The sequence below is a fragment of the Drosophila virilis genome, chromosome 4 (assembly GCF_030788295.1).
Source record: "Drosophila virilis strain 15010-1051.87 chromosome 4, Dvir_AGI_RSII-ME, whole genome shotgun sequence".
Taxonomy (NCBI): Eukaryota; Metazoa; Arthropoda; class Insecta; order Diptera; family Drosophilidae; genus Drosophila; species Drosophila virilis.
Genome location: NC_091546.1, coordinates 15827362 through 15852074, shown reverse-complemented (window position 1 = coordinate 15852074; position 24713 = coordinate 15827362). Strand labels below are relative to the sequence as shown.

At 39.5% G+C, this 24713-nt stretch overlaps 2 protein-coding genes and 1 long non-coding RNA gene across 3 annotated transcripts in view; all 3 read right to left on the bottom strand.

Annotated features, from left to right (window-relative positions):
* Nucleotides 1-1275: 1275 nt before the first annotated feature.
* On the bottom strand, nt 1276-2182 carry LOC6627626 (uncharacterized). Its single transcript, XM_002051681.4, has 3 exons — nt 2011-2182; nt 1838-1951; nt 1276-1771 (listed from the first exon to the last, which is right to left on the bottom strand). The coding sequence occupies exons 1-3, from the start codon at nt 2080-2082 to the stop codon at nt 1334-1336; spliced, it is 624 nt and encodes a 207-aa protein (XP_002051717.1). The 5' UTR covers nt 2083-2182; the 3' UTR covers nt 1276-1333.
* A 9928-nt stretch (nt 2183-12110) lies between these two features.
* LOC138911288 (uncharacterized) lies at nt 12111-13845 on the bottom strand. Its single transcript, XR_011416774.1, has 2 exons — nt 12525-13845; nt 12111-12469 (listed from the first exon to the last, which is right to left on the bottom strand). It is a non-coding gene; the product is annotated as an uncharacterized lncRNA (long non-coding RNA).
* A 2831-nt stretch (nt 13846-16676) lies between these two features.
* The window catches only part of robo2 (roundabout 2), a 53889-nt gene continuing 45852 nt past the window's right edge, over nt 16677-24713 (bottom strand). The window contains exons 13-14 of the mRNA XM_002051682.3: nt 23079-23370; nt 16677-19651 (exon numbers count right to left, since the gene is read on the bottom strand). Coding sequence (XP_002051718.3) covers nt 18568-19651; nt 23079-23370 — 1376 coding nt within the window. The 3' untranslated portion in view covers nt 16677-18567. The remainder of the gene's footprint in view (nt 19652-23078; nt 23371-24713) is intronic.

Genomic DNA, 24713 nt, shown 5'->3' with positions numbered 1-24713 from the left:
CGATAACAATTGTTGTTACCACTTGTTGCTATAGAATCCAAGTCTGAGGCACTGCATCATAAGACAAACTTATGAGTATTTGGGTCAGTCAGTTCAGAGCTGCAATAACACTATCTAGACTTTCCTTTAAACGACATGTCTAAAATATTACCGAAAATTCTCTATAAAAAAGTCTTAGTATTATCCCGTTAAACTTTCAGAAAATCTCATTTTACATCCATTCCAAGTCGAACTTTAAGAGTACAGTTGTCTGCATACTTTTCTATTCATTTCTAAATGACTTTTTAACCTCTTGATATGTTATTTTTGCTGGAGCTCCCGCATTACTGCTGCAAATCCTTGTGACCACTTCCATTAAAGACTAAGCCATTTTGGCCAAAAATGAATTTATGCAAAAAGGTTGGCCAAAATGCAAACATGAATCCACAATAGCGAACGCAAATCCTTTTGCCAGGAGCAGTCAGCAGCGCAAGGAGGCAACTCAATTAGTTGCACGCATCCATTAGATATTCCAGGCACAGTTACAGAACGATTGCAAAGCCATAAAATAGCCAAAGGCCGCATTGAAAAGACCAAAAGAAGATTATTTCTGTGCGGACCGAGGGACTAAGGGGGGCACCGAAAGTAAAAAAAACCAAAAACAAACAAAATGAAACCAAAGATGTCACGCAGCGGACTGCCCCAGGGATTTGTCCATGCCACAGCAAAATATGTATTATATATATGACATTTTGTTATGAATACTAATCTATGGGGGAACTTTAAAAGGGGCCCAGCCACACTTTACATAATGGACAATAGTGTGAAACACCCCGAATTCACCATGTATTCCAGAAATGTTTTTGCTTCACAGTCGGAAAAATGTGCCAAAACTTGTTGATTTAAAGGAGAAATACGCTAAGCTATGAAATTACGTAAATTACGCAAAAAACATTGGTGAATTTCTATAATATTAATTTTTAAGAAAAGCTGGAGTTATTGTCGAAATTAGATGAAATTTTGAGTAAGACAAATTCGAATTATTTCTAAATTATTGAGTTTCTATCTATCATAATATGCTGGCGAAATTGTACCGAAATAGATTACGAGAATACTCCGAATATGTCAAAGCATTTGCAGCATACAAACCGTAAATAATTTCAATATTAAACAAATGGGGAGCGAAATCGAAGCTGAGAACAACTAGAAATTATTGAGAGACACGTCGACAGTTCATTTAGTCAGCAGTGCCTAATGCGTTGCCATCAGATTGAACCAATTCGAAACACGGGGATATTTAATAATGAAAAATCCATTTTTACTGAGTGTATTAGTAGTAGAGAGTGTAGAAGCATTATTTTTTGGGGGCGGCATCCACTTTGCGGCACATGTTGGTTAGCTGATCCGGCAGCTGTTGGCCGGAGAGGCTCTTCACGCCCAACGGCTGCAGCTTCTTTAGCAGATTCTGGACGCACTGATGCTGATAGCTGACGCCGCTGATTACTTGGCCAGAATAGATTTTGTCGTCCACGTAGAGTATATCAATACCCTCGTTCATGATGCGCACGTGATAGTGATGATTGCTTGGAAAGAAATTGAGTTCGGTGCCCAACTCCTTAGTGATCAGTGTGTTCACCTCGTATATTTTGACCAAAAACACGACAATCTCGGTGCCCGTGTGCAGGGTCTGGCCCGCCGGCAACACGGTTATCTCCACCACACAGCGCTCGCAACAGATTAGCTCCGGCTCATAGGGTTCCAGGGCGTGAAAGGTCAACAGCGTGGAATCGGGCTGAGCGTAGAAAAGTAGGCTTGTGAATAAATATGAAAACGGTTTTAGTAGAAACCTAGGACTCACCTTGAAGCGCTTGCGATAGCTATCCAGCAATTCCTCTGTGCTATAGACGGTGCCATGCCAACGCGGCGGTATATAGACCTCATAATCGGCCGATGTCAGCAGCATAACGCCGTGCTGGAAATTATGCCGCACAAATCTGTCAGCTGGCTGCGGAGAATTCAACTAGAGCTTACCAGATCATACGTATATTCGTGCAGATTATCCGGTGTCACATCCTTGGGTGCTCCAAAGGCATCGAGAAACATGACGATATTTGAACTCGAGTGATAGTTGTTGTCTGATTTATAACTTGAGTTCACAGAAATTTTGTATGTTTTAAATACGATAGAAGCGATGGAACAATGTGAGCGAAGATGACAGCTTTTGCAAGGCTTAGCCGATTCTTAACATCGATTAAATATAAATATATCGAAAGTGCTTCTCTATATTCAAACCGGGCGAAAGCGCGAAGATTGCCAGCTTATGCTCAAAAAAATTAATAAATAAACGATTAACTTTATAATGCTTTTTTCATAGGTTAACTATGCTTTTTACTAAACTATCTTACATGTACATTAAAATATTGCACAGTGCCTTATAGATGATTAAATCAATCAAATTCAAATTTTCCATAAATTATCCAGTTACAAAAGGGTTTACTGCAGGTGATTTGTTCTTTCAAAAGAAAAGCCAGATATGCAGTAGGTTTTTTCTGTAAGAACTAGGCGGGAGTTGGCAGTCAGGTTTGGTCTCTTTTCAATCTACATTTCAGGCATAATAGTCTACTAGACACTTTCAGTTAAACACGGTAATATTTGTTATTTCTGCCTACCTGTCTGCCACCTGTTGCCCACCTGAGCAATAATTGATGTAAATCTGTCGACGTTGTGAAGTGTCACAGCCGTTGCCTTTCCAATTGCAGTTGCTGTCGTTTTTGTTGTTGCTGGTGTTGAGTGCCTTGTTGATCCTTTTTTGCGACTTGTTCACAATTCTGAAGGCACTTGAAACTGTGTAAATGGCAGGGAAAAAAGAGAACTTTATGGAAACTGTGCAGCTGTGTGGCCAAGAGGCTAACAGTTACCAGGCAGCCAAGAGGCAGAGCAGGCCTATTGGCAATGCCATTGCTAACCCATATCGGGCACTTGAACTTATGTATAAGCACTTGGCAAATGATAAATAGCAGGCGAGTTAAAGAGGACGACGAACAGGACACAGCCTCTCACCTTGCTTCGAGGATAACGAGAGCACGAGTTGCTGAATGCACAGACACTTGCTTGCAGCGAATGCCACGAGCTAAGCCCAAGTGTAATGAAAATGAGATGAAAATTATTGCACCGTAAATCAGCTGTCGTCCTGGCGCCCAGCTGCGTCCCGGAGCAGCCTGCAGCAGCAGCATCTGCGCCCCTTTTGGCTAAACGGTTTCAACTGCTTAATTTGGCTTTCATTGCGTCTTTTCTTGTTTTATTTTTTTTCAGTTCTTTTTTTTTTTTGGCCTGACATGAATTATTTAACGATCTCCAGCTGCGTTGATGCGATTTCCCAAGGATGGCTCCAAATTAAAGCCATAACAAGCTTAATGCACGCCAAACCGCAAAACGGACGCGCCCAGAGTAAAGCCAAAAACTTCATTTAATGGTACAATGGTGGCCAAACAATAAGCTGCCGCCCGCCAACGCCCACCTCCAGGCATAGAAACGCAGTTGGTTTGCCCACGGGCACAGCTACAGATACACGGATACATTGAGTCCGTGGCATGCTCCATGTGGGGACTTAACTCGCTTTGTATGGCCCCCAAAACGTCGCTGTCGACTTTCCAATTTCAAGTGAAAAATCCCGCGAATGAACATGTAAACAACAATGCTGCGATAGGTGGGCAAAGGCCAAAAACAACACAGAAACAAAGGCGCAAGGAAAGCGACTAAGATTGATTGGGCTCTCAAATGTTCGACTACGAAATGCACTACAAATGTGCAAGCTTTATAACGAATATAAATAACAAGAATATATACCTAATATAAGGGTAATAGTTAGAAAATGGAAAATGTAAATTATGCTATTGGGCAAAATGAGCTACAGCAACTGGAAGATATAATCTGAAAACTTTCTCCCCTTAATAGTTGAATGCAAAAATGTATTATTTATTATTTACTTTACTTATTATTATTTTCTTTTTTATGCGATACTCTAATTTAAAAAACAAATTGAATTAAATCTTTTATCCTCGTATTATAATCAATTCTAATTATTTTTATTTGTATTACATATGTTCTCCATTCATTTTCATATACTATTAATACTTATTATTTTATATTTTATTAAATATTTATAATTTTAAATCTGATGAATAAATAAATGAAATGAAAAATGCTTGAATTGATCAACTTAATAGCTGATATACCGCTTTTTACACTCTAGCTAGCATCAGTTCAGCAAATCCGGCCAAAACTACTGACAGACTCTGCTGGGCGCATTCAATGCCAACGCTTGTTTCCTGTATCTGCAGCTGCAAATGTGTATCCGTGTGTGTGTGTGTGTGTGCAACCGTATCCGCAGCTTTAGCAGTAGCTGTAACTGTATTTGCAGCCTTGGCGTGAGGAGTGTGGTGCGTGTATGAAAAATTTGCAATGAACGTAGCGTTTGGGCTGGCGAAAAGGAAATCCTAAAAGCAAATAAAAAGTGCTGCACAGTTGCTGAAACCCACTTGAAATATTTTTGGCAATGAAAATAACCCAAAAAGGAGATAAACGCAGACATAATAAATGGAATGAAGCGCAAAGCGCTAAACTGCGCGTCGAGAATGCTGCAACATTTGCAACGTTGCGTTGCATGCAACGGCAACAACAACACCGAGCAACAAATATGCAAGCAAAGCGCTGCTGCTGTTAATCCCTGGAAATTTGTCTAAAAACCCGAAAATCCGCGTCGTTCCGTGTCCTTCGTAAGGCTGATGAATGACGTCGTCCTCGCTGCTGCTGTGCAAATTATAAAAGCAATTTGCATTATGTGGGTCGCCGTTGTCCTGGATTAAATATAAAGGCACGCGGCATAATACCCCCGTCCGCTAACCGTGGCCCACCCGCCAAATTATTCACGCTCAGGCATTGTTTGCGAGTCGTTAGTTGTTGGCTTTAGCTTAAAATTAGCTTTTCGTAGCTTGATTATGATTTGTGCCCTGAGATTTTGCTGATGGGACATTGAAAAGATCCAGTGCGTATTTCAATATGGTCGATAAGTTTTGAATACTTTAAAATATTACGTTAAGAGAGGTATATTGAAAGTTTTTAACTGTATACACTATTGTTAATAACCATAATTTGTTGCTTTTTTTTTAAATACAATTTCAGCTTTAATCCGCCCATTCACACAGTCACACTCAAATATAGTTATCTTACATTGATTAAAAACCTGACTAATGAGTATTTAAGAAGATTAATGACGAAAATTGACTCGTGTTATTTAGCACATTCATTATCGCCATCTAACAGCATACGAAAAAATATATAAAAATTTGTTTTAGTTTTTCAATTCAATCAACTAATTGAAATCGAAATGAAATCAGCTCACTACCTCCCACAGAGTCAACGACTATTTTTGATTAAACTCTGACTCAATCGCATGCTGGACGCAAGCCACGGCGCCTGTTAACAGAATCCACCCTATAAACCAGGCCACACGCACACACACACACACTCTCACACACATATGATTGCAAATGCATATATATAAATTGATGCCTGGTGCCTGGTTTAAAGCATAATAAATTTTTGAATGCGCCATTAGCATGATTTATGCCTATTTAATTTTTCATAACAATGAAAGCGACAACAGCAACAACAAGGATAATGGCAAGGACAATGCGAACAACTATAATGTGACAACAGGCGCGGCATTAGCGCCGCCCTCAGCGGCACAAAGGACCCGCACTGGACACAGGACACGGTACACTGTCCTCCACAATGACGAAGAAGAAGAGTAGTGCATAAAAAATTGCGATCGGCGGTGGAGGCAACATAATTGAATAGTAAAAGCGCGCACTGAAATTAACCACCACAAATGACGCAAATAATGTTAAAATGCCAGCCATGGGGCAGCTGAGTGGGACGTAGACGAGGCCAGGAGAGCAGCGGAAGGGAAGGGGGGGGGGGGGGGGGATGACCGCATGTACGGACGATTAAATTTCATTGAAATTGAATTACATTAAAAAGTGCAAAAGGCGACGCAGCACAAAAGCGCTACGTACCCCAGCTAGACATGAAATGCGACAACATCCGCAACAACAACAATAACAAAAAGCGCAACAACAACAGCAACAACAACAATAACAAGAACAACAGCAGCAGCAACAAAAAGGAGCTGGCGCCGCACTACAACCCCTCGGGCAGGACAATAGTGCGCAAATTAACTTACAAAAGCGAAATAAAAATCGCTTATGCGAACATTTTTACCAGCAACTACAATGTGATATATGTGCTCTCTCTCTCTCTCTCTCTCTCCCGCTCTCTTTCTCTCTATTTCCCGGTCTCTTGTTGTTTTGCTTAAGCGCCATCTGCCGCAATTTGGTTTAATGCTAAACAGCCCAGCCACATTTCCAGTTGCACTCACACACGCACAAACCCACCAAAGCCCCGCCCACCCCACCAGACTCCACCACAGGCTGCAAACGTTGCATAGTTTACGGCGCTTTGTTTATGGTCGCGTCCTTTATCCTTTGGCCTTATCGCATTTGTCGTCACCGCGAAAAGGAGTTGCTTATTAAGTAATTTGCGGATTTATTAAAAGTTTGCGCCTTTTGTGAAGCTCGCCTCGTCTCCATTGTCAACGTCTGTTGTTCTTTCCACAATCACACGAATCTTTACTCCCCCCTCATCACACTCCTCATGTAATTACTTGCCTAATTTTCTAGGTGAAACGCAAATTGCTTTTGCATTTAAAAAATTGTCATGCGGCAAATGAATTTTTACGGTAAGCCAATTCTTAACTAGGTCCATAGTATTATAATTCCCATAATTTGTCCACCTAACCAATGTCTTTAACTATTAAAACTAAACACTTGATAGCTTATATCTTTTTCAGGTAGCCAGCTCTAACTACAATCTTAAATTTAAGCATATATACATTAATACTTCTTAAGCTTTAAGTCTAATTTAGCATATAAATTACCATTTACCCAAATTATTAAAGCTGCTGAGAAGATGAATTTTGAGAAGCAAATAAAAAAGAAACTGCTCAAAACAGTCGTTGACAAAAATAAATCAAAACAGAACTCATCATTGTAAATTAAACAGCTCACACCCGCATTTTCGCATAACATAAATCTACTTGACGCAACATGACCCCAACCCGAGATGGAATGCGCTGCCAGGCCCACAGGAGCGGTCCCTCAGAGAGAGAGAGAGAGTCTGGGAGCAGCGCAGCGGGCGGGCCGAATGTTAAGATTTATGAAACAGTCAAGCATTTTCTATTTAAGTTAATAACAATCATAATAATGGAACTATGAAAATTGATGCAGCGCCAGCTGAAAGTGCGGGCACAAAAGTAACCGCTCAGTGTGTGTGTGTGGGACTGTGTGGCAGGGTGTGTGTTGTTGTGTTAACTTGATGATAGATGATGTGCATATAAGCTCAAATAAACACAAAATCGCTATTGTCTACAAAATAAGTACTCCACACATATTTTTGCTGCATACTTTGGGGCGCGAGTATGAAAGAAAAAACCAGCAGGTCGTATACTTAATAAGCCGGTGAGGTGTGTCTCCGTGTGGGCAAAAGTCTTTGCATATTTGAGCAGCTGCTGTGATGTTTCTACATTTGTGACATTCACTTAAAAATTCCATTACAGTAAGCTCCAATAACCACATGAGTAGCAGACGCTACCGAAATCTTATTTCAGGCAGCGTTAAGCACACAAATTGCAGTTGACAACAAAACTGAGCTAAGAGGATACCTTCCACAAATATCAAATTGGGGGAGCAGACAACTCAGATACAACTCATTAAATGTTCAAGAGCACTCGAACAGCTGCTCGAAACACTTGAGTTTTCTTCACTTTTTTATTAATATTATTTTCTTGTTGCTCATAACTCTCAAAGTTGCTTTCGACCTGCGGCTACACTTAGCCAACACCTCGATGAGCAGTCAAATATTTTAGCCAAATTTTGACACATTTTATAATAGACAACCCTTAACAAGTTGGAATTCTTAAACGGAAAGTACTCGATTGAGTAACACCTCGTACAGTAGTCAAGGTAGATCATATCAAGGATTAACTGTAATAATCGAATTTTTTGCGTCATTCGGGGGGCTTGAAAACATAAGAAAATAAAGCTAAATAATCTTAGTTATTAAACAGATAATGAAAAATACACTTTTTTGCTTTACATGTCCTTTCCCCTATCAAATAGATGATTTGGAAAAATGTACCATACCCATTTCGACCTATATCCAGAATACAGGGTATAATAAATAGATGAACATCAAATCAGAACCGGAGGCGCTGAACTGCTTTGTAATTTTGTAATCAACTTAATTTTGTGTATTTAACAAAGTTAACGTTCCCTTACTAGCTTACAACAGACTTAAAGTGGACGCCCTTCGCGTATGCCCAACATAAATAAACAAAAATGGGTAACGTGCTGTCTGCTGTGCACAACAATATTCAACACAATGTGGCCTGCAGCAAAGTGCGAATCAAAAGCGTCAAACAATTCACTTTTCATATTATTGAGAAAGAAATCACTCAGACAGACTACTCCAAAGGCCCCTTGTCAATACCAAGTAGCTAGCCTTGGGCACAAGACCAGGGCTTCCACATTAAATGTTTAATCAGCGCAGCTCTGAAACTAAATATAAACTGTCATTCGCAAATATCGTGTGGCTTTAGACGAACTTAAACGTGTACTTCAATATGTTCTGCTCCATGCTCCAAGTGTTTCTCACACCAGTTGTTTGCCTACGCATGTGGTTGTGTGTGTGTGCGTGTTTGTGTGCTTGAGGCAACTGCTGGCAAACATGTTTTGGCATGTGATTTGGTCATGTACATTGGTTTAATTATTATAGTTACCTCTTGGGACTTTTAATATATTAAGTGAGCTGCTTGATTTAAGCAAATGCTGCATCAGCATGCTAATTGAAACGATAAGCAATGACATTGATGTCACAGTATTAGTGAGCTTTCAAAAGCTGCATAGATAAGCAGTGCAAGTAGCCGAGCTTTACTCGTAACTTAGCGTCGGTGTTTGTGTCTGTGCGAAAGCTCGGCTTAAAGCTTGTTAATCATTGTTTTGAACAGGCTATAAATTTTAAATCAATTCTAAAGGTTTTCAAAGCAAGAAATCACTATTAAAATGATTATTTTATCATTATTTTTTTAATAGTGCTTAGCTAACCAAACATAGTTTACATAGCGCAATTTTCAATTGTGCTATAGTTATGTAGCCCAGCAAACTAACTCTTTGGAAACTATTAGAGCTTTGTCAGTCTGCTGGCAACTGCTCAATATGCCAATCAGCACATCATATTGTCAATAACGAGTACTGTAATAGCCCCAGTCAAAACCCCAACCAGCCAGTTACCAACATTAAGCGGCTCAGTTTAAATATGCGCAAAGCCTTTAAGCGGTTCTCCGACTCAGGCAGTTGATGGCCAAACAATGACAGCTAAACAACAATAACAACAAATAACTATTTGTAAGTGTGCGTGTCTGTGTGTTCGCATAGGTATGCGATTCAAGGCAATTTCCTTAATGCTATTTGAGGAGCGTCTGGCGTCGTCTAGCAGATGGCCATAATTAACGCACGATGTCTGTCAGGCATTTCGGTTGAGGAAAGTTCCCTTTATGAAGACACGCAGAAACTTTGGTTAGAATACACTACAAGAAATGTAAAGAATATTGTAAGAAACATTATCATCCGAGAAAAAGTTAAAAATAAATAAACTTGGAACAAATAAAAGAAATGCTAGTTCTTTTGGAAATGTATCGATGCTTCCTTAAACTGCAAGATAACTATATTTACTCTGATAATATTCGAAAATCGATAGCTTAGCCAAACACAAATGTGTTTAACGCGCAAATTAAGTTTTAAAATTTTTTTATATATATCTTGTATAATTTAAAAATTTCTTTAACTTTTTCAGAAAATCTTGTTTCATTGTATCCTTTATAGCTGAAGATATTTTTCTCTATTCTATGCTGAAATATTGTTTGTTTTATAATTATTTGCTATATATCTACTTTATATTTCTATACGCTGGTTTTTCAAAGTGTACACACATGACAATAATAATTATTGTCTTTATTATGCTCCTGTGCATGTTTTACTGTTTTACTTATCCGAGTTTTGCCATTTAGCCAAATTGCCAGACATTTGTCTTCAGGTCGAGCTAACTGCTGCATTCTCAGACTCCAGTCCCTGCTGGCTGCTTTGGCTGTCATTCCTCATACTTTAGCCGACATCCTTCAACCTGCTTTCAGTTATAACTATGGCATATTTTTTTTGCGCCCAACTTCACCTTGACGGTCTCGGCTCATCATTGGATCCTTGGGAGTCTTGGATGTCCTGGTGCCTCGCCGCCTGATGCTTAAAAGCTTTTCATTTAGCTTAATTAACTTATAACAATTTGGTGGTTTATTATCTTAATTTATAACCCGGAGGCATAAATCGTTCCACTCTTTTGTCTGGACTGTGCGCCTTCTAATTAAACTTTAAGTGAATTTCGTTTATGAAGTTTTCTTAGTCATGTATATTTAATTTTTATGTTAACGTCTGCACATTTTGTGTGGGTTTTTACTTTGATTTATCAATTCGTCTTAAGGCGAGCTAATCAAAGCTTTCTATCAGAACCCATTCAATTTGACAACGTAATTTATTTACTCTCATACAAAAAAAAAAAAATAGAAAAGAAAATCAAATGCAACTGTAATACAACTAATTTATTTAAAATGCTCATTCATGCCATGTCGAATTCTTGTCCATTCATCAAAAGCCAAAAGTCCAGGCAACAGGACATGGGTCAAAGCCTTTGTGTTTGCGCTGACCCCCAAAGATGTCCCTTCCTCGTTCCGAAGCTATGCAATTAATATTGAAAAGCTCAGCACAACACAAAACTTGGCAACTCAGCTTAAGGGTAGCTACCCTGCACTCCTTATAAATGGATTGAATGAACGCAGCTGAATGAAGATGATGGAGCTGATGAAAGCGAGCGTGTGACAAATGTGCCGCCTGTCCAAAGATTTACAAATCTGGCTAAGCATTTCTTGAAGGTAATTAATTGAGCTTTGGTCAAACAGCTCCAGACACTGGTCAAAGAAAAGATTGAAATCGAAAATGTCGACGTAGTTGGTAGTTATAAGATTTCCAAATAACTTATATTAAACAAATGAAAGAACAAAAACCTTAATAAACTAAAATTGTATATAAAATTTTAAATAAAATAAAATATTCATTATTGAATTGAGTGGGCTAGTACCAAGTGTACCAAATGTACTTACTTTAATTTACACAGACTAGATAAACACACAAAAATGAACACTTATATTTAAGGCACGAAACTAGAATTGCTTAGTTGATTTTATGAGAATCGCATAGAAGGACAATAGTTAAAATGACTGTTTTTAAATTTGCAGCTGGGCGAAAAGTCAAATTCATACATACATACATACACACAAACATATATACATTCATATATACATACACACACACACATACATACTTAAATACATACATACATATATACATACATACATACATACATACATACATACATACATACATACATACATACATACAAACACATACATATGTACACATTAACAAAAATTATTCACTCACGAATATAAACGCACAAAAAAGAAACACTTGTTATTGCATGAAAATCAGTAGGGCTTACTTGAATTTATGAGAATCGCATAGAGCGACAATAGTTAAAATGACTTTCTTTAAATTTGCATCTGGGCGAAAAGTCAAATTCATACATACATACATACACACAAACATATATACATTCATATATACATACACACACATACATACATACATAAATACATACATACATACATACATACATATATACATACATGCATACATACATATATACATACATACATACATACATATATACATACATACATACATACATACAGACATGTACATATACACCCACATATCTACAGATATACACAAATATATTCACACTTGTTCACAGACAAAAATAAAAAGATGAAAAACTTATTGTTTGAGAATAACAGCAATTACTGAGAATCGCCTAGAAGGGTCTAAGAAAAAAAAAACACATATATATATATACATAACGGCATTTCCGAATATTTCTATATTATATATAAATTATTGAGTACAGTAGCCTACAAGAGAATTTTTAAAATCTTTTTCTGTTACGCCTCATGATGTAATTTATTAAACGTTTGACGTTTTCAAAATTTTGTCTGTCAGCCGTTTTGTGGTTTATGGGCGTGGCATGACTCGCAGTTTTGACAGGCGAAACAGGCGCCTGTTTAATGAGCTATAAGTATCTGGCGAAGTTGAGGCTCTGCCACAAAGTAGCTGCCACTCATTTGGTCTGTCATCGCGCCGCTAAGTATGCAACAACTTTTGACAAACGACATTACGGGCATTGGCAATTAATTTGGGTGAAGGCAGGCCTGCAAGCGGGGAGAAGCATGAGACAGCAGAAGCGCAACCAGTTGGCACATTTACTTATGTAGAGCTTCGGTCTATGCGGGCCAGTCATGGACGTCACATTACGTCTCATTAGCGGCTGCGGCTGCGGCTGCAGGCGGAAATCATTCATTTCCGCCAGTCAAAATGAAAATGAAAATGAAAATGAACAGTTTTTCGGCAGTTTTCAATGGGCGTTTTTCAAGCAGCAAACAAAACGCAGCGACACGGCAGTTGGGGCCCTGGTTCTCGAGGGCAGAGGTTAAGGGTCACCCAATTCCCAAAAGCTGCAACAACAAAAAAGGAATGAACGAAAAAAATGTATTTCAATTGAATTGATTTTGAATGCGATGCTGTCTGCCGCCTGTCTGCTGCCCCCATTGAAAAGTACGCACGCACTTTTTCGCAGGAGGGGCTTCGCACACGGTTCTATTAAGTTTCAGTCTGCGACCCTCTATGCCCCCGGCTTGCCCCACCTTGCACTGATTGACTTTTGCGTTGACATTTGCGCTCGGTTATCGCGCGCGCTCCGCCCTTCGCTTGCTTGCTTGGGGGTGTGTGGCACTGCTTTTCCCGGCGACTGACTGGTCGCACATCTGCGACTGTCTGTTGCTGTTGTTGTGCTCGTGATTCCACAATAAACGCATTATGCTGCCATTAGTTGAGTGCCAGAGCCTTCCGCTTGTTTGCCAGCTTCCGTTTGTGTTTTTGCTTGTTTGTTTGTTTGTTTGTTTGACTCACTTTTCAGCTCTCTTTTTTTTTCTTTTATTTTTCTAACAATAAAACTGCCTTGTCAATGGGGCGTCCAGCGCAGTGAGTTCTGTTTCCTATGTGCGCCAACAAAATTTCAAAACTTTTCATGCAATGAATTGTTAATTTACTTAAACAGTTTTCCCATTTGCTAACGTTGTTTTTTTTTTCTTTCCTATTTGCCCCACCTGCGCACAGGTTGGCCCAATGACTTCTTAGTCAGCCCCACAGCTACTTCTTAACAGGCTCGGGCCATCAAATGACATTTACGTTGATTGCATTTCTATGAGCTGAGCTGCGCACATAAATTCTGACGTCTATTCGACTGTAATGGGAAGCTCAATATTGTTCCCATTTCTGAAGAACCGTTTCCGGGACTTAAACAACAACAAAAATAAATATAGAATTAAGAAAATGAGCATTTGAGCAACTTTGAAATCAGAACTGTTCTGATATGCTTGTCTATGAAAGTAGTTAAAAATCAACATACTTATAAATATACCAGAATAATGGTGCCATATTGATCTAGAGTTCAAACCACGAACAAAAAGCCAAACTTTCTGAATATTGGTTTAGTTTTGAATTAGTTATGGTAGTGTGAAATTTTGAACTATGTCCATTTATGATATTTGAGGGTACAATTTTCACATGAATTTTGATCAAGAATAATGTTGCCAGATTCAGATGCCAAATTGATCTAAAGGTCAAACCATGGACAAAAAGGCAAGCCTCATGCAAATCTGATGATATTTGACCGAGTTATAGGGAAATTTCGACCTATGGTCTGTCAATGAATGTATTTATGGGAGATAAGTATGGCTTAAAACTGATGTTATGTTTGATGTCTGATAAACCAATATTATTGCAAATTGCAACTATTTTTGCTTTGAGTTCTCATAAGCAAAGCTAGGATAAAATCTGTCTTACTCATTTACAGCTCTTAGAATGAGTTCTTTGCCACGCCTGATGAAGCTCTTGTGGCAGTAAATGGCGGTCAGTGTGGCACTTGACACCCGCACACACTCACTATGCACGTCGACTCAACTTCAAGTGCTCCACACACAATACACATACATAGGGAGAGCTGCGTGCGACTGTCACCTACCGTTTAACGATATTTTGCTGACAGCGACAACGGATAATTAGTTTCGCTAACGAGAAAACTTCCACGTGCTGGCCGAGTCACACACGCACACACGCGCGCACACACACACATTAACATCACACTTGACACATGATGGGATCTCTGGTGCAACATGTTAACTCAAGTGGCGTTAACAACAACAACAACAACAACAAGTGAAACATGGCCAACACGTACTCCGCACAGTTGCTCAGTCATTTCGAACGAATGGCAACAGGATGAACAATCCGCCGGAATCCTTTGCCTCCGCTTCACTGCGTCCGCCGTTACGCCTTGCTGCTAATAAAATGATTATGTGTTGTTTTTATGCTCGCCAGCAGCCAGGACCAGCAGCAGAGTCACATTGTAAGCAGGCAACAGGCAGCAAGCGGCTGGCGGCTGGCGGCAGGCGGCATCATAATGTTGTTGTCTCTGGGCCTGGAAGGCACTTTCAAAACAATTGCTGCGATTGTTTACATATTAATGACAGCAACTTTTATGAACTGGCAACATTTTCTACATAATTGATTGCCAGCTCCAGCTGAAAATGAGGCAGAAATTGCGCAAATTTTTTACAAGTACATTAAGCGAGCATAAAGAAAATGTGCGAATATGTTGTAAACGGAGTATTTATGTTGATCTTCTGGAATTTTTTCCTAATTGTTAAAAAATTGCCTATAATTTTGTATATAATTTTTACGCTTTACCAATTTTTGTGGTTAATTTCATATAATTTTAAAAACACATAAATGAGCATTATTTATTTAATTGTAGTATATTTAATTGTGCTGTTCGCCACCTCGCCTAGATTTCTTTTTAAAATTGCAAAATACTAAATTTAATTTTATACTTATATATGAATTTTTTTGCACTGTAAAATTGTAAAACAAATGTTGTTTATTTACTTATAGCGCATAATACCAACTTATGCTGTTATTCTCTAGTAATCATATTTACAATAGAGCTCTCACACTCCATTGACAACATATGCGATTGTAAGCAACTGCCCTTGCCCGTCTGTCAAACAGTGATTTGCATTAAGCCCATTTTGTAATGCATTTTGGTTTTTTATTTTTCCGGCATGATACAACAAACCGCTCATAACAAATGTTGGTATGCTCGAATTTGCCACTGGCCCCCTGAGCAGGGCATGCATAACGCGCACCGGAAGTGGCTGTCGATTTGTAACAAATGGCTGCCGGATGTTGCCACATGGCGCACGTGAGTTTTTTTTGTGGTACTCTAACCCCTTGGCAATTAATTGCCTAGCACGTAATTATTTTGTAGTTTAAATGGGCGCGGTCACACACACACACACACACACACACACACACACACCAACACAAACGCACACACACATTGAAACTGGGTTTTTGCAGCTAATTAAAAACGCGTTGCTTAGTTGAAACTAGATGCAAAGCGGGTAGGGCAAAGCAGCTAAATGGGGGTAGCTGTTGCATGGGGAGCTGTTAAACGTGGTGCGTGGTGATTTTTCAATTAGTTTTACACTTGAGCGATTTTTTGAAGTAAGATATTTCAAAATATAAGTTTGTGTGCCTACTTTTGTGCACGAATATACTATTTCTTTAAAACATCTTTGAATTAAGGGCGAGACTCGGACTTAATAATGCTCAAACCAGAGACTAGAGATGTTTTGCTGTAGCCTTCTTCTCTGGAGTTTGGATTTCTAGGATTAGAATGCGAAGAATCTTTTTAATACCTATATGGGTTTCTCTTATGGAAAATGGGAGCACTCTTATAACAAAATCATGGCACTTAGGGCTATTGTCTAATTTTGTTTAAGTTTAGTTGAAATAGCTGTTAAATTACCCTCACACAGTTCTTGTTTATAATATAACATAAACATATTAAACAAATTGATCTAGAGGCAAGCTAATTATTTAATGTTCAAACTTAAAATATTTGTTACCTACTCTTACGCCTTATCAATTCTTCAGCTGTATACTAAATGGAATTGAGTTGATTTTCAAAAATTAAAATAAACGTAGCTATTTCTCAGAAAGAATCTGGCAACTCTCCTGCTCTGACTGCATTTCTAATGTAGCTCAATTGAAAATGAAAAAAATGTTGCCTACTTTCTTGCGCAAATTAAAATGTTATACATGCTTCCGCTGCACACATTTAGATATTGACTTGATATAAAAGATTGAAGCTTGATTTATGAACAGATGTTTATTTGGAAGTATAAATATTGTTTTCATTACGTTTGTTCAAAAAAACGCCATTTGCAGCGGCTGTGTTGACTTTAGTTCACTTTGCAATACAAACAATTATGGAATAAATATACGATACGAACGTTTTGTGTTTGAATTTCATAATTATGGCATTTTTATTTGCATTTTAATTGCTACATTGTAAATACGCGTATTCAATATCAATAATTACACATAGACATACACTTAATTTCAGTATTTTCTAATTGATAAACAACATACATACGAATATTTTATAATATATGCATTTAATATTTTATGTTTCATGTTATATGCTTGAATATATATATGTATATATATATATATATATATATATATATGTGTGTGTGTGTGTGTGTATGTATATGGTATGGGGCTGGCAATCACATATGTATATGTAAATGCATATCTAATTGTCTGCCTTATGCCAAAGCACAGTTCATTAGTGCGGCAGCTAGAAAGTAAATGGGGTTTACAAATTGTGTTTAGCCATTAAATTGAAGGAGTTTTGTCATATATGCCTGGTGTTATTTACGCACTAATTACATAAGTAGTTGTATATATAGTTATATGTTTTATGTTATATATATATATATATATATATGTATTTGTCTAACAACTAAATAAAGGGCTCTGCTATAATGATATTTAAATTACTATATGCACAATTTGATTCACTTGTTATTCATAGTTGTCTACTTGCATATTCGAATACAATTGAAAGTTCGTATATGTCTAGCTTAATAAATTATATACAATTACCAAATAGTTTTACATAATTTATTATATTTAGTTATTGATTAAGCTGTTTAATAACAATCTAACTAACCAATTAGTATAACTTTAAGCGCTGGCTTTAGCTGGCCGCATACTTGGAGGAACTTATCATACGTTTCATTAACATTTACAATCATCTATCGCTAAAACTAAGCCTAAACTGCGCAGTAAAGCAGAGAGAGAGAGAGAGAGGGATAGCAAGATAGAGAGCGAGGGAGGGAGACAGATAGTGTGTGTGGGTAGTTAGTCTATCACTAGCATAGAGCCAATCGCTGCTTGGATTGGTTAACAGTCAACTCAGCTTGGTTATGAGTAGTTGAAGAACGAAACCTTTAAGAGTAATTCTCTTGCTTTCCTTGCCTTTTAAAAAATTATTAACTTAACTCACAAATGCTCTCAGTCTTAGTCACAGCATTAGTGACAAATGCACTTAGGATGGGCATTAAAAATCATTCGAGTAATTTAGTTATAACAAAACACATAAATCAAATTCGCAGCAGAGCATTACGCTTAAGTTGAGCTCACGTGCGTCAGTTATTAGGTATTAAGGGTAATTTTTTAAAGAGCTTTAAGGGAGAAGTAAAGCTTTAAGCGAGCTTAGTTGCATTGACTGAATGCAGCTAAGATGACTTCGAGCGCATATCTCCACAGCTAAAGGGCAGATCAGTAAACTTAAAAGCTCATTAAAGCTTAACGAGCTTTTGAGCGTATGCATGCGTACATTCTTATCATTTTTAAGAAGCTTTCTCAATGGTCCGTTTTTTAACAAGTTCTACGCTCTAAAGATTTTCTTTTCTTATGCTGATTTTTCAAGTCTTCAAGTTCAAGCTACTTACGCTGTTTTTACTCTTCTTTAACTCAAATTTGATAAAAAAAAGAATTTATGGCAAGCAAATGAGAGCTTTAAGAAAACTTTAGCTTATGTAATTAAGCTCAACGTAAAGCTTTCACCTGGCTCTTTATACTTCTCTCTATTTAATTATATGGTTTCTATGCCTAACAGTAAACTGACTCGCCTGAACTCAACTTGAAAGCACTGTCAACAGTCAGCGCAAGCAGTATGCGACCATGTCCAATAGATGCCCAAGTTATTCGCTTACTCAAAGTTCTCTGCGCCACCGTTGTTAAAGCGCTCGCACCAAGCGAGCAGCTCGCGCACTTCCCGCGCGTACAGCTGCTCCTGCGCCTGCGTCTGGGCCGACAGCTGACCCAGCTGGGGTCAGACATTGTGGCAAGGCTGCTGATTGCTGCTGCCGCTGCCGGAGTTGCTCAGCAAACTGCGCTCGCTAGCCACACTGCCGGGCGCATAGATCAGCTCGCTGGCCTCCTTGGCCAGCGGCTCCTCGGCGTGCGCCTTGCGGCCGCTGCGTGTGCCTTGAGCACGCCAGGATTGCGGCTCGAGCGGCTGCTGATGTGGCTGCGAGTGCGGCACCAAGGGCAGTAACTGTTGCTGCTGCTGCGAGACCGGCTGCTGCTGATCATCGACCTTGACATAGAGGCGCTCCATGTCATCCAGATCGCCATCGGCCGTGTGATAAAGCGCCTGCTCATCCTCGTGCGACATCAGCATGGCCATGGGCGAGGGCGAGCCACCGCAGCCAGAGTCCGCCAAGCCATTGTAACAGAAGGAGGAACCATCCAAGTCAAGCAGATTCTGCTGATGGCTCTTAGCCGGCGTCTGATCCAGTGCCTGAGCCGGGCTGGCGTTAAGCACCTTAAAGCGCGCACTGTCCCGTCCAATGCTGCAGCCATGTAGCAGCTGCTGTCGCCGCACGCTGGCAAATTGGGTCGAATTGCCGCCAGTCGATACCAGCTGCTGCTGCTGCTGTTGCTGCTGCTGATGGCCGCCATTGGGCGCCGCCTCATAGGTGTGGCAGTTGCTCAGCTTATTCTCCGTGATGTGCATGTGCATGTGCTTGTCCTTGGGATAATAATACTGATCCGAATAGACGGAGCGCGCGCCGGCCGTATTGCTGGGATAGATCTCGCCGGTGGTGGACATTTGCTGATAGATGTTCGCGCTGGAGTGTGGTTGCTGCTGCAGCTGCTGCTGCTGTGGCTGGTAATGCGGATGCATGGGTCGCTGCATGCCATAGGATCCGGGCAGCGCAGCCGGGCCTGGACGCTGCTGATAACGCGGCTGCTGTTGCTGCAGCTGCTGCTGCTGGCCGGGATTGAGTATGGCCGAGGTGGCATAGGGCGCTGGTGAGGCATTGCCGTGACGTCCATACTCGCTGGGCGCCTTGCCAAAGCTGGACACCTCCGCATAGTCGGTGGGTATATTGGAGTATTCGCCCACGTAGCTGCAAATGAAGAGATAAAAACAAAAAGGGAAAAACATTTATTGCCGTCGCTTGTTTATTACAATATTCCCACGCCCAAAACGTACGCAAGGATTGTGGAAAAGCAGCAGGGAAAACATTTTTCGGTTATAAATTTGTCGGTTCGTATGATTTTTGGGCAGCGGGCAGTGCGCGGTCGCTGGTTGGCTGGGAATTTATGGCGTGCGGTCTGCAGTCGGAGCGGAAATTTGCATTTCGCCTGCGCCCGGAACCAGATCCACGAGCAGCGTTCATGCAGCGGCGCGTGCTCATGTGTAAAAATGGAATTTATTTCGGATTTAACATTTTACATATTCACACCTGAGCGACCAACTGCTCCGCCCTTACACCCACCCGCCCAGCTGCCTGTTAACCCAACTAATGTTGTGCAAATGGACCCGGCTCTAAGCAGCGATAATACTTATCACCAGCGCCAACTGACTCCACTTTGAACGCGACTCACGCACTCAGATAAATAAGCAGGGGCAAAAAGTAAAGAAAAAAAGCTAAAGCTGAAAATGCTCGACTAGGAGATACTTAGTTATCAGATACAACGTTTCCTGATTCATATTGTATTTCATTTAAATGTTTATTATCTGCAAAATTAAACATGAACTGATGAGAATAAGTCAGATATACCCTGTCAGTCAGACACCAAATTTCTAGGGTCTAGCCCATATAGTTCCTGAGACCATAATGATGGGTCTATGAAGTTTGATTGGCAGTTGGACGGACAGACAAATCAACATTTCGAACTATGTTAAAGTCAAAATGGCCCCCCCATCCAGTACCGAAGATACCCATTCCAACGTTTCATTTAATTACAGGGTATGCAAAAGAAGCGAAATGTTCACCGTCAAATACAAAATTTTTAACATTATTTTCGTATTTAAATACTGAAAGCGGATTAAAAAGCAGCCGGAGGGAATGCGAAAAAAATATATAAGCGAAACCAGCTAAAAGCTGACTAAAATATGTATGTATATACGGCGTATTGATGGAGTCGCCATGGCGCAGTCGACGTGAAAAAAAACTCCGGTGCGTGCATTTCAAAATACGCTTTTAATGCCCTTAATGAGTTTTCATTTGGCGAAGGGAAATGTCTGCACTGAATGAGTCCTTTGTACCGCACTAAAAGGGGGCCAGCCGGGGTCAGAGTTAAATGTCAGTGGAAACTATGTTAAAAAAAAAAATAGCTGAATGGACTATAAGTAGTTTAAATGGAACGCAGTTTGGGCAACTGTAAAGAATTTTGTTTAATTCGAGCGAATTTGGATAACAAAAACGTGGAGGTGAATAATTGGGAGTATGAAAATGGCAAAATTTTGAGTTATAATTGAAAGTATTTTGCGGTAAGCGACGAGTGAATATCACTCGCTGGAATGACTCGCTAGACTCTGCGAGCGTTGCCACCTGGCTGGAATGCGGTGAAGCATGTAGTCAGAGATGCCACAGTTTTTGATTATGACACGAATTAGTTTGCCAGGCTTAAGTTTTTCCCCTAGACTTCCTCTTCACAAGTTTCTCATTATGAAATTGTTGCCTCAACTTGACCCCCACATAAAAACATACTTCTAGATATTATTATAACTCTTGAAATGCAAAGTAAAAAGGGCTTTAATCTATCTATTTACTATCTACTGATTGCCAAGATTGCATTAAAAGTGACCCCATCTCATAACGAATGCTGCTTCTTGTTTTTATTCTCACATTTTTTATTTTCGCACATATGACACTCATTATATTGTGATTACTTTTATATTGTTATTGTTATTACAATTGTTATTGTTGCTGCACATTTCGCTCGCTCGGACAATTTTGTTGCAATTATTATTAATATTTGCGTTGAATTGCGCACATTTTCAATTTGTGTTTTTAATGACTAATTAAGTGTGCGAAAATAATTTTAATTATGTCCGGCAGAAATTTATGCGCACAGTAGTCGCACGGAAAATTGCATTTAAATTATGGATAAATCGTAATTTATTTAAATTTATATTTATTTCATTTCCTGCTGCTTTTATTTTTATTGATATATGCTACTAGCTGTTGCTGGGGTGCACTTTTTTTATTTTTATTTTTATTTTTTTGCTGGCTGGCACACTTCAGCTTTTTACGCTTGATTGGCATTTAATTGCCATTTGGCAGACAGACAGCTGTGATTTTTGCTGTTTGGCCAATTCGAGGGGAATTATTATGAAGCACACTCTGAGCGCAGCTAAAACTTTTTAAGCATTTATAAAATTGGGTTTTATGATGTGCTTCGGCTGTGCATCAATTATTTAATTGCATTAAATCTGTGACCTCTGCTATGCGTAATTTGTGGCCAGCACAAAATTAGCCACAAATAAATAACATTTACGATTTTTGGCCATTTTGGCCGAAACAGCGCAAACATTTTGAACAAAATTCAACAACATCTACAAAACGCAAACAATTATTTTATGCCTTCTGATTGCCAGACAAATAAATTAGCCACGCCTGCAATTGCTGTGTTGCATATTATGTTACCAGCTTTGATTAACCATTCCACGGACGAAGCATAAATGAATTATGCGAAATGTAACAGAAAAAAAAAAAACATTGAAATAAATAAAATCAAACAACATGGAAAACATATTTCGGGCTTTAGTCCAAAATGTTTTGCACAAATTAAAGCTGTCGGCGGCAAAATAAAAATGCAAACACAACTGGGGAAAGTTGGATTGAATATTTAATACCCTGTTTTGTGATAAATGGTACTAAATATATTTAACTAAACTATTTATTAAAAAAATTTAAAATTTCGTAAATTTTTCTGAATAACTTATTTTAATATTCGATCGAACGAAGAACGTATGAGGAAATAGTTTTTGCTGATGGTATTTTACATTTCATCAAATGACTAAAACAACTTTCACGCAGGCTTAGCACATATGCCAGACACTTTCGCCACCCAAAAAGTATGCTACATTTGGCGGCAAGGACAAGCTTAAAGCTGTCCAATTTAAAGCCAGACAAATGGAAAGGTAGCTGCAGCTACCAGCCCGACACCCCGATAATTACATTTGTGCCAACGGGGGAGCCAGAAACTACTATGTGAGCTGTCTGTCCACCGGGAGCTGGCCGCCGCCGGGAACTGTCCACTGGCTGCTGCAAAAATCAACATAAATAGCGCGGCAACATCTCCATTTCTAACTTGATTTTGCTGCCCGGCGCCGTTGCCAAACGAAAACAAAAATCTCTCTCTCAAAAAAAGAAAGTTGCCGAAAACATTTTTGCGACGCGCCAGAAAAATGCAATTTCACAGTTTGGTGAATTTTTATTGTCGTCCCCTTTTGAGTGGGTCCCCAGTTTCATTTTTTTCTCTTTGCCCTGACATTTTCCGGCCACCTAACTGTGTAAAATCCAAAATAAAAAAAAAACTTACCGCTGATGATTGCGTTCGCCAGCGTGTCCATGAATATCATCGATGCCGCCGCTGCCGTTGCCGTTGCCATTGCCGCCGCCGCTGCTGCTGCTGCCGGTGGCGCCGCCAGAGCTTGCACCACTTGCACCGCAAACGGGCGCGTAGTCGGCAATATGATCCTTCTGCATGTCGAGGGTGTCGCCGCTGGGCGAGGTGCGCCACACCATGCCGCCGGTGGAGGCATCCAGCCAGTAGCCGTTGCCATTGCGCGTCGATAGACTCGGCATTTTGAGCACGTCGCTCGTGTGATTGCCTGCAGGTGAGAGAAACCAGAGAGAGAGAGAGAGAGAGTGTGAGAAAGAGAGCGAGACAAGAGAGTGTGAGAGACAGAGCAATTAAATGTTTTGCAACAAATTGGCAACCAAATAAATTGTTGCCGGAAATTAACAAAAAGACATAAAAACATAAAACAAAGGCTAACGCAATGTTTGAGCTGTTCCCAAAATCAATTTCGCTGCAAAAGCAAAACACTTTTCTATATATTTTATTCAATTTCATTTAGTTTTCATACTTTAAGTGCATTTATTATTTTAAAGCTTAAAAAAGAGTTGGCGAAACTGCGGCGAAAGTGATTTTGGTTAGCTTATGGGATTTCAATGCTGCGCGCGCGCTGCAGTGCTATAAATTCAGCGCATTAAAATAATATTATGCCAGGGGTCGAGGGGGCGTATGCGCAATTTCTCCTATTGTCACCGAGCGCACGCACACACACACACACACATTGAAAAATCAAATAAATTATTGTCAATTTTCCAGTTGGCGCCCGTCGCTTGCGCAAAAATGTGTTGCATACTTTCGAGCAACAAAAAATTATTGCATAAAAAATGTACCAATTAAACTGTCCCCGGGTTATAACTGCGCATCAAGCGAGTATTTTATGGCGCTTGTTGCCGTCGCGGGGCAAGGTTGGGCGCGTTTTTATTGTCTATGGCTGTTCAGGTGAGCTGCATGAAAAGCTTTGCGCTTTTTGCTGCTTAGTTTATGTGCAACTGGCGCCCATGAATATGCAATGCACTTTTTTGCACCTCTTTTTCGCCCACTTTTCGCCCTTTTTCAGCGCTCGTTTTAAAATGTCGGTTAGCCGCGGCTTGTTGAACAATGCCAAAGTTGAAAAGCAATGTTGTTGTCTACACTTACGAGCGTGGACACGAAAAAAGAAAGGGAAAAATTCGCTAACTATTTTGTAAACTATAGAAATTGAAAATAATAGTCAATATGCGGGCTTGTTCTTAATACGCTTTCGTTGCAATTTCGCTAAAAGTTTACATATATCTGACTTTTCAAAGCGCTTTCAAAAGTACATTAACTACTTGTATGCTAACAGCTATTGTTAGATGTTTAATAAAACATTGCTGTTGTTAAAATTTGTGAGATGTAGTAAAAAAGATAGTGCCGTAATGGTAATAATAGTAGAAGATAGAAACGTTAACAGTAGAAGTAGTAGTAGAATTAACAGAAGTTGTAGTATAAGTAAAAGTAGTAGAACTAGTAATAGTATTAGTCGTAGTTGTAGATGGAAGCGGTAGTAGTCAAAGTAGTAGTAAAAGTAGTAATAGGTAGAATCAGTAGTAGAAGTAGTCGTCAAAATAGTAGTAA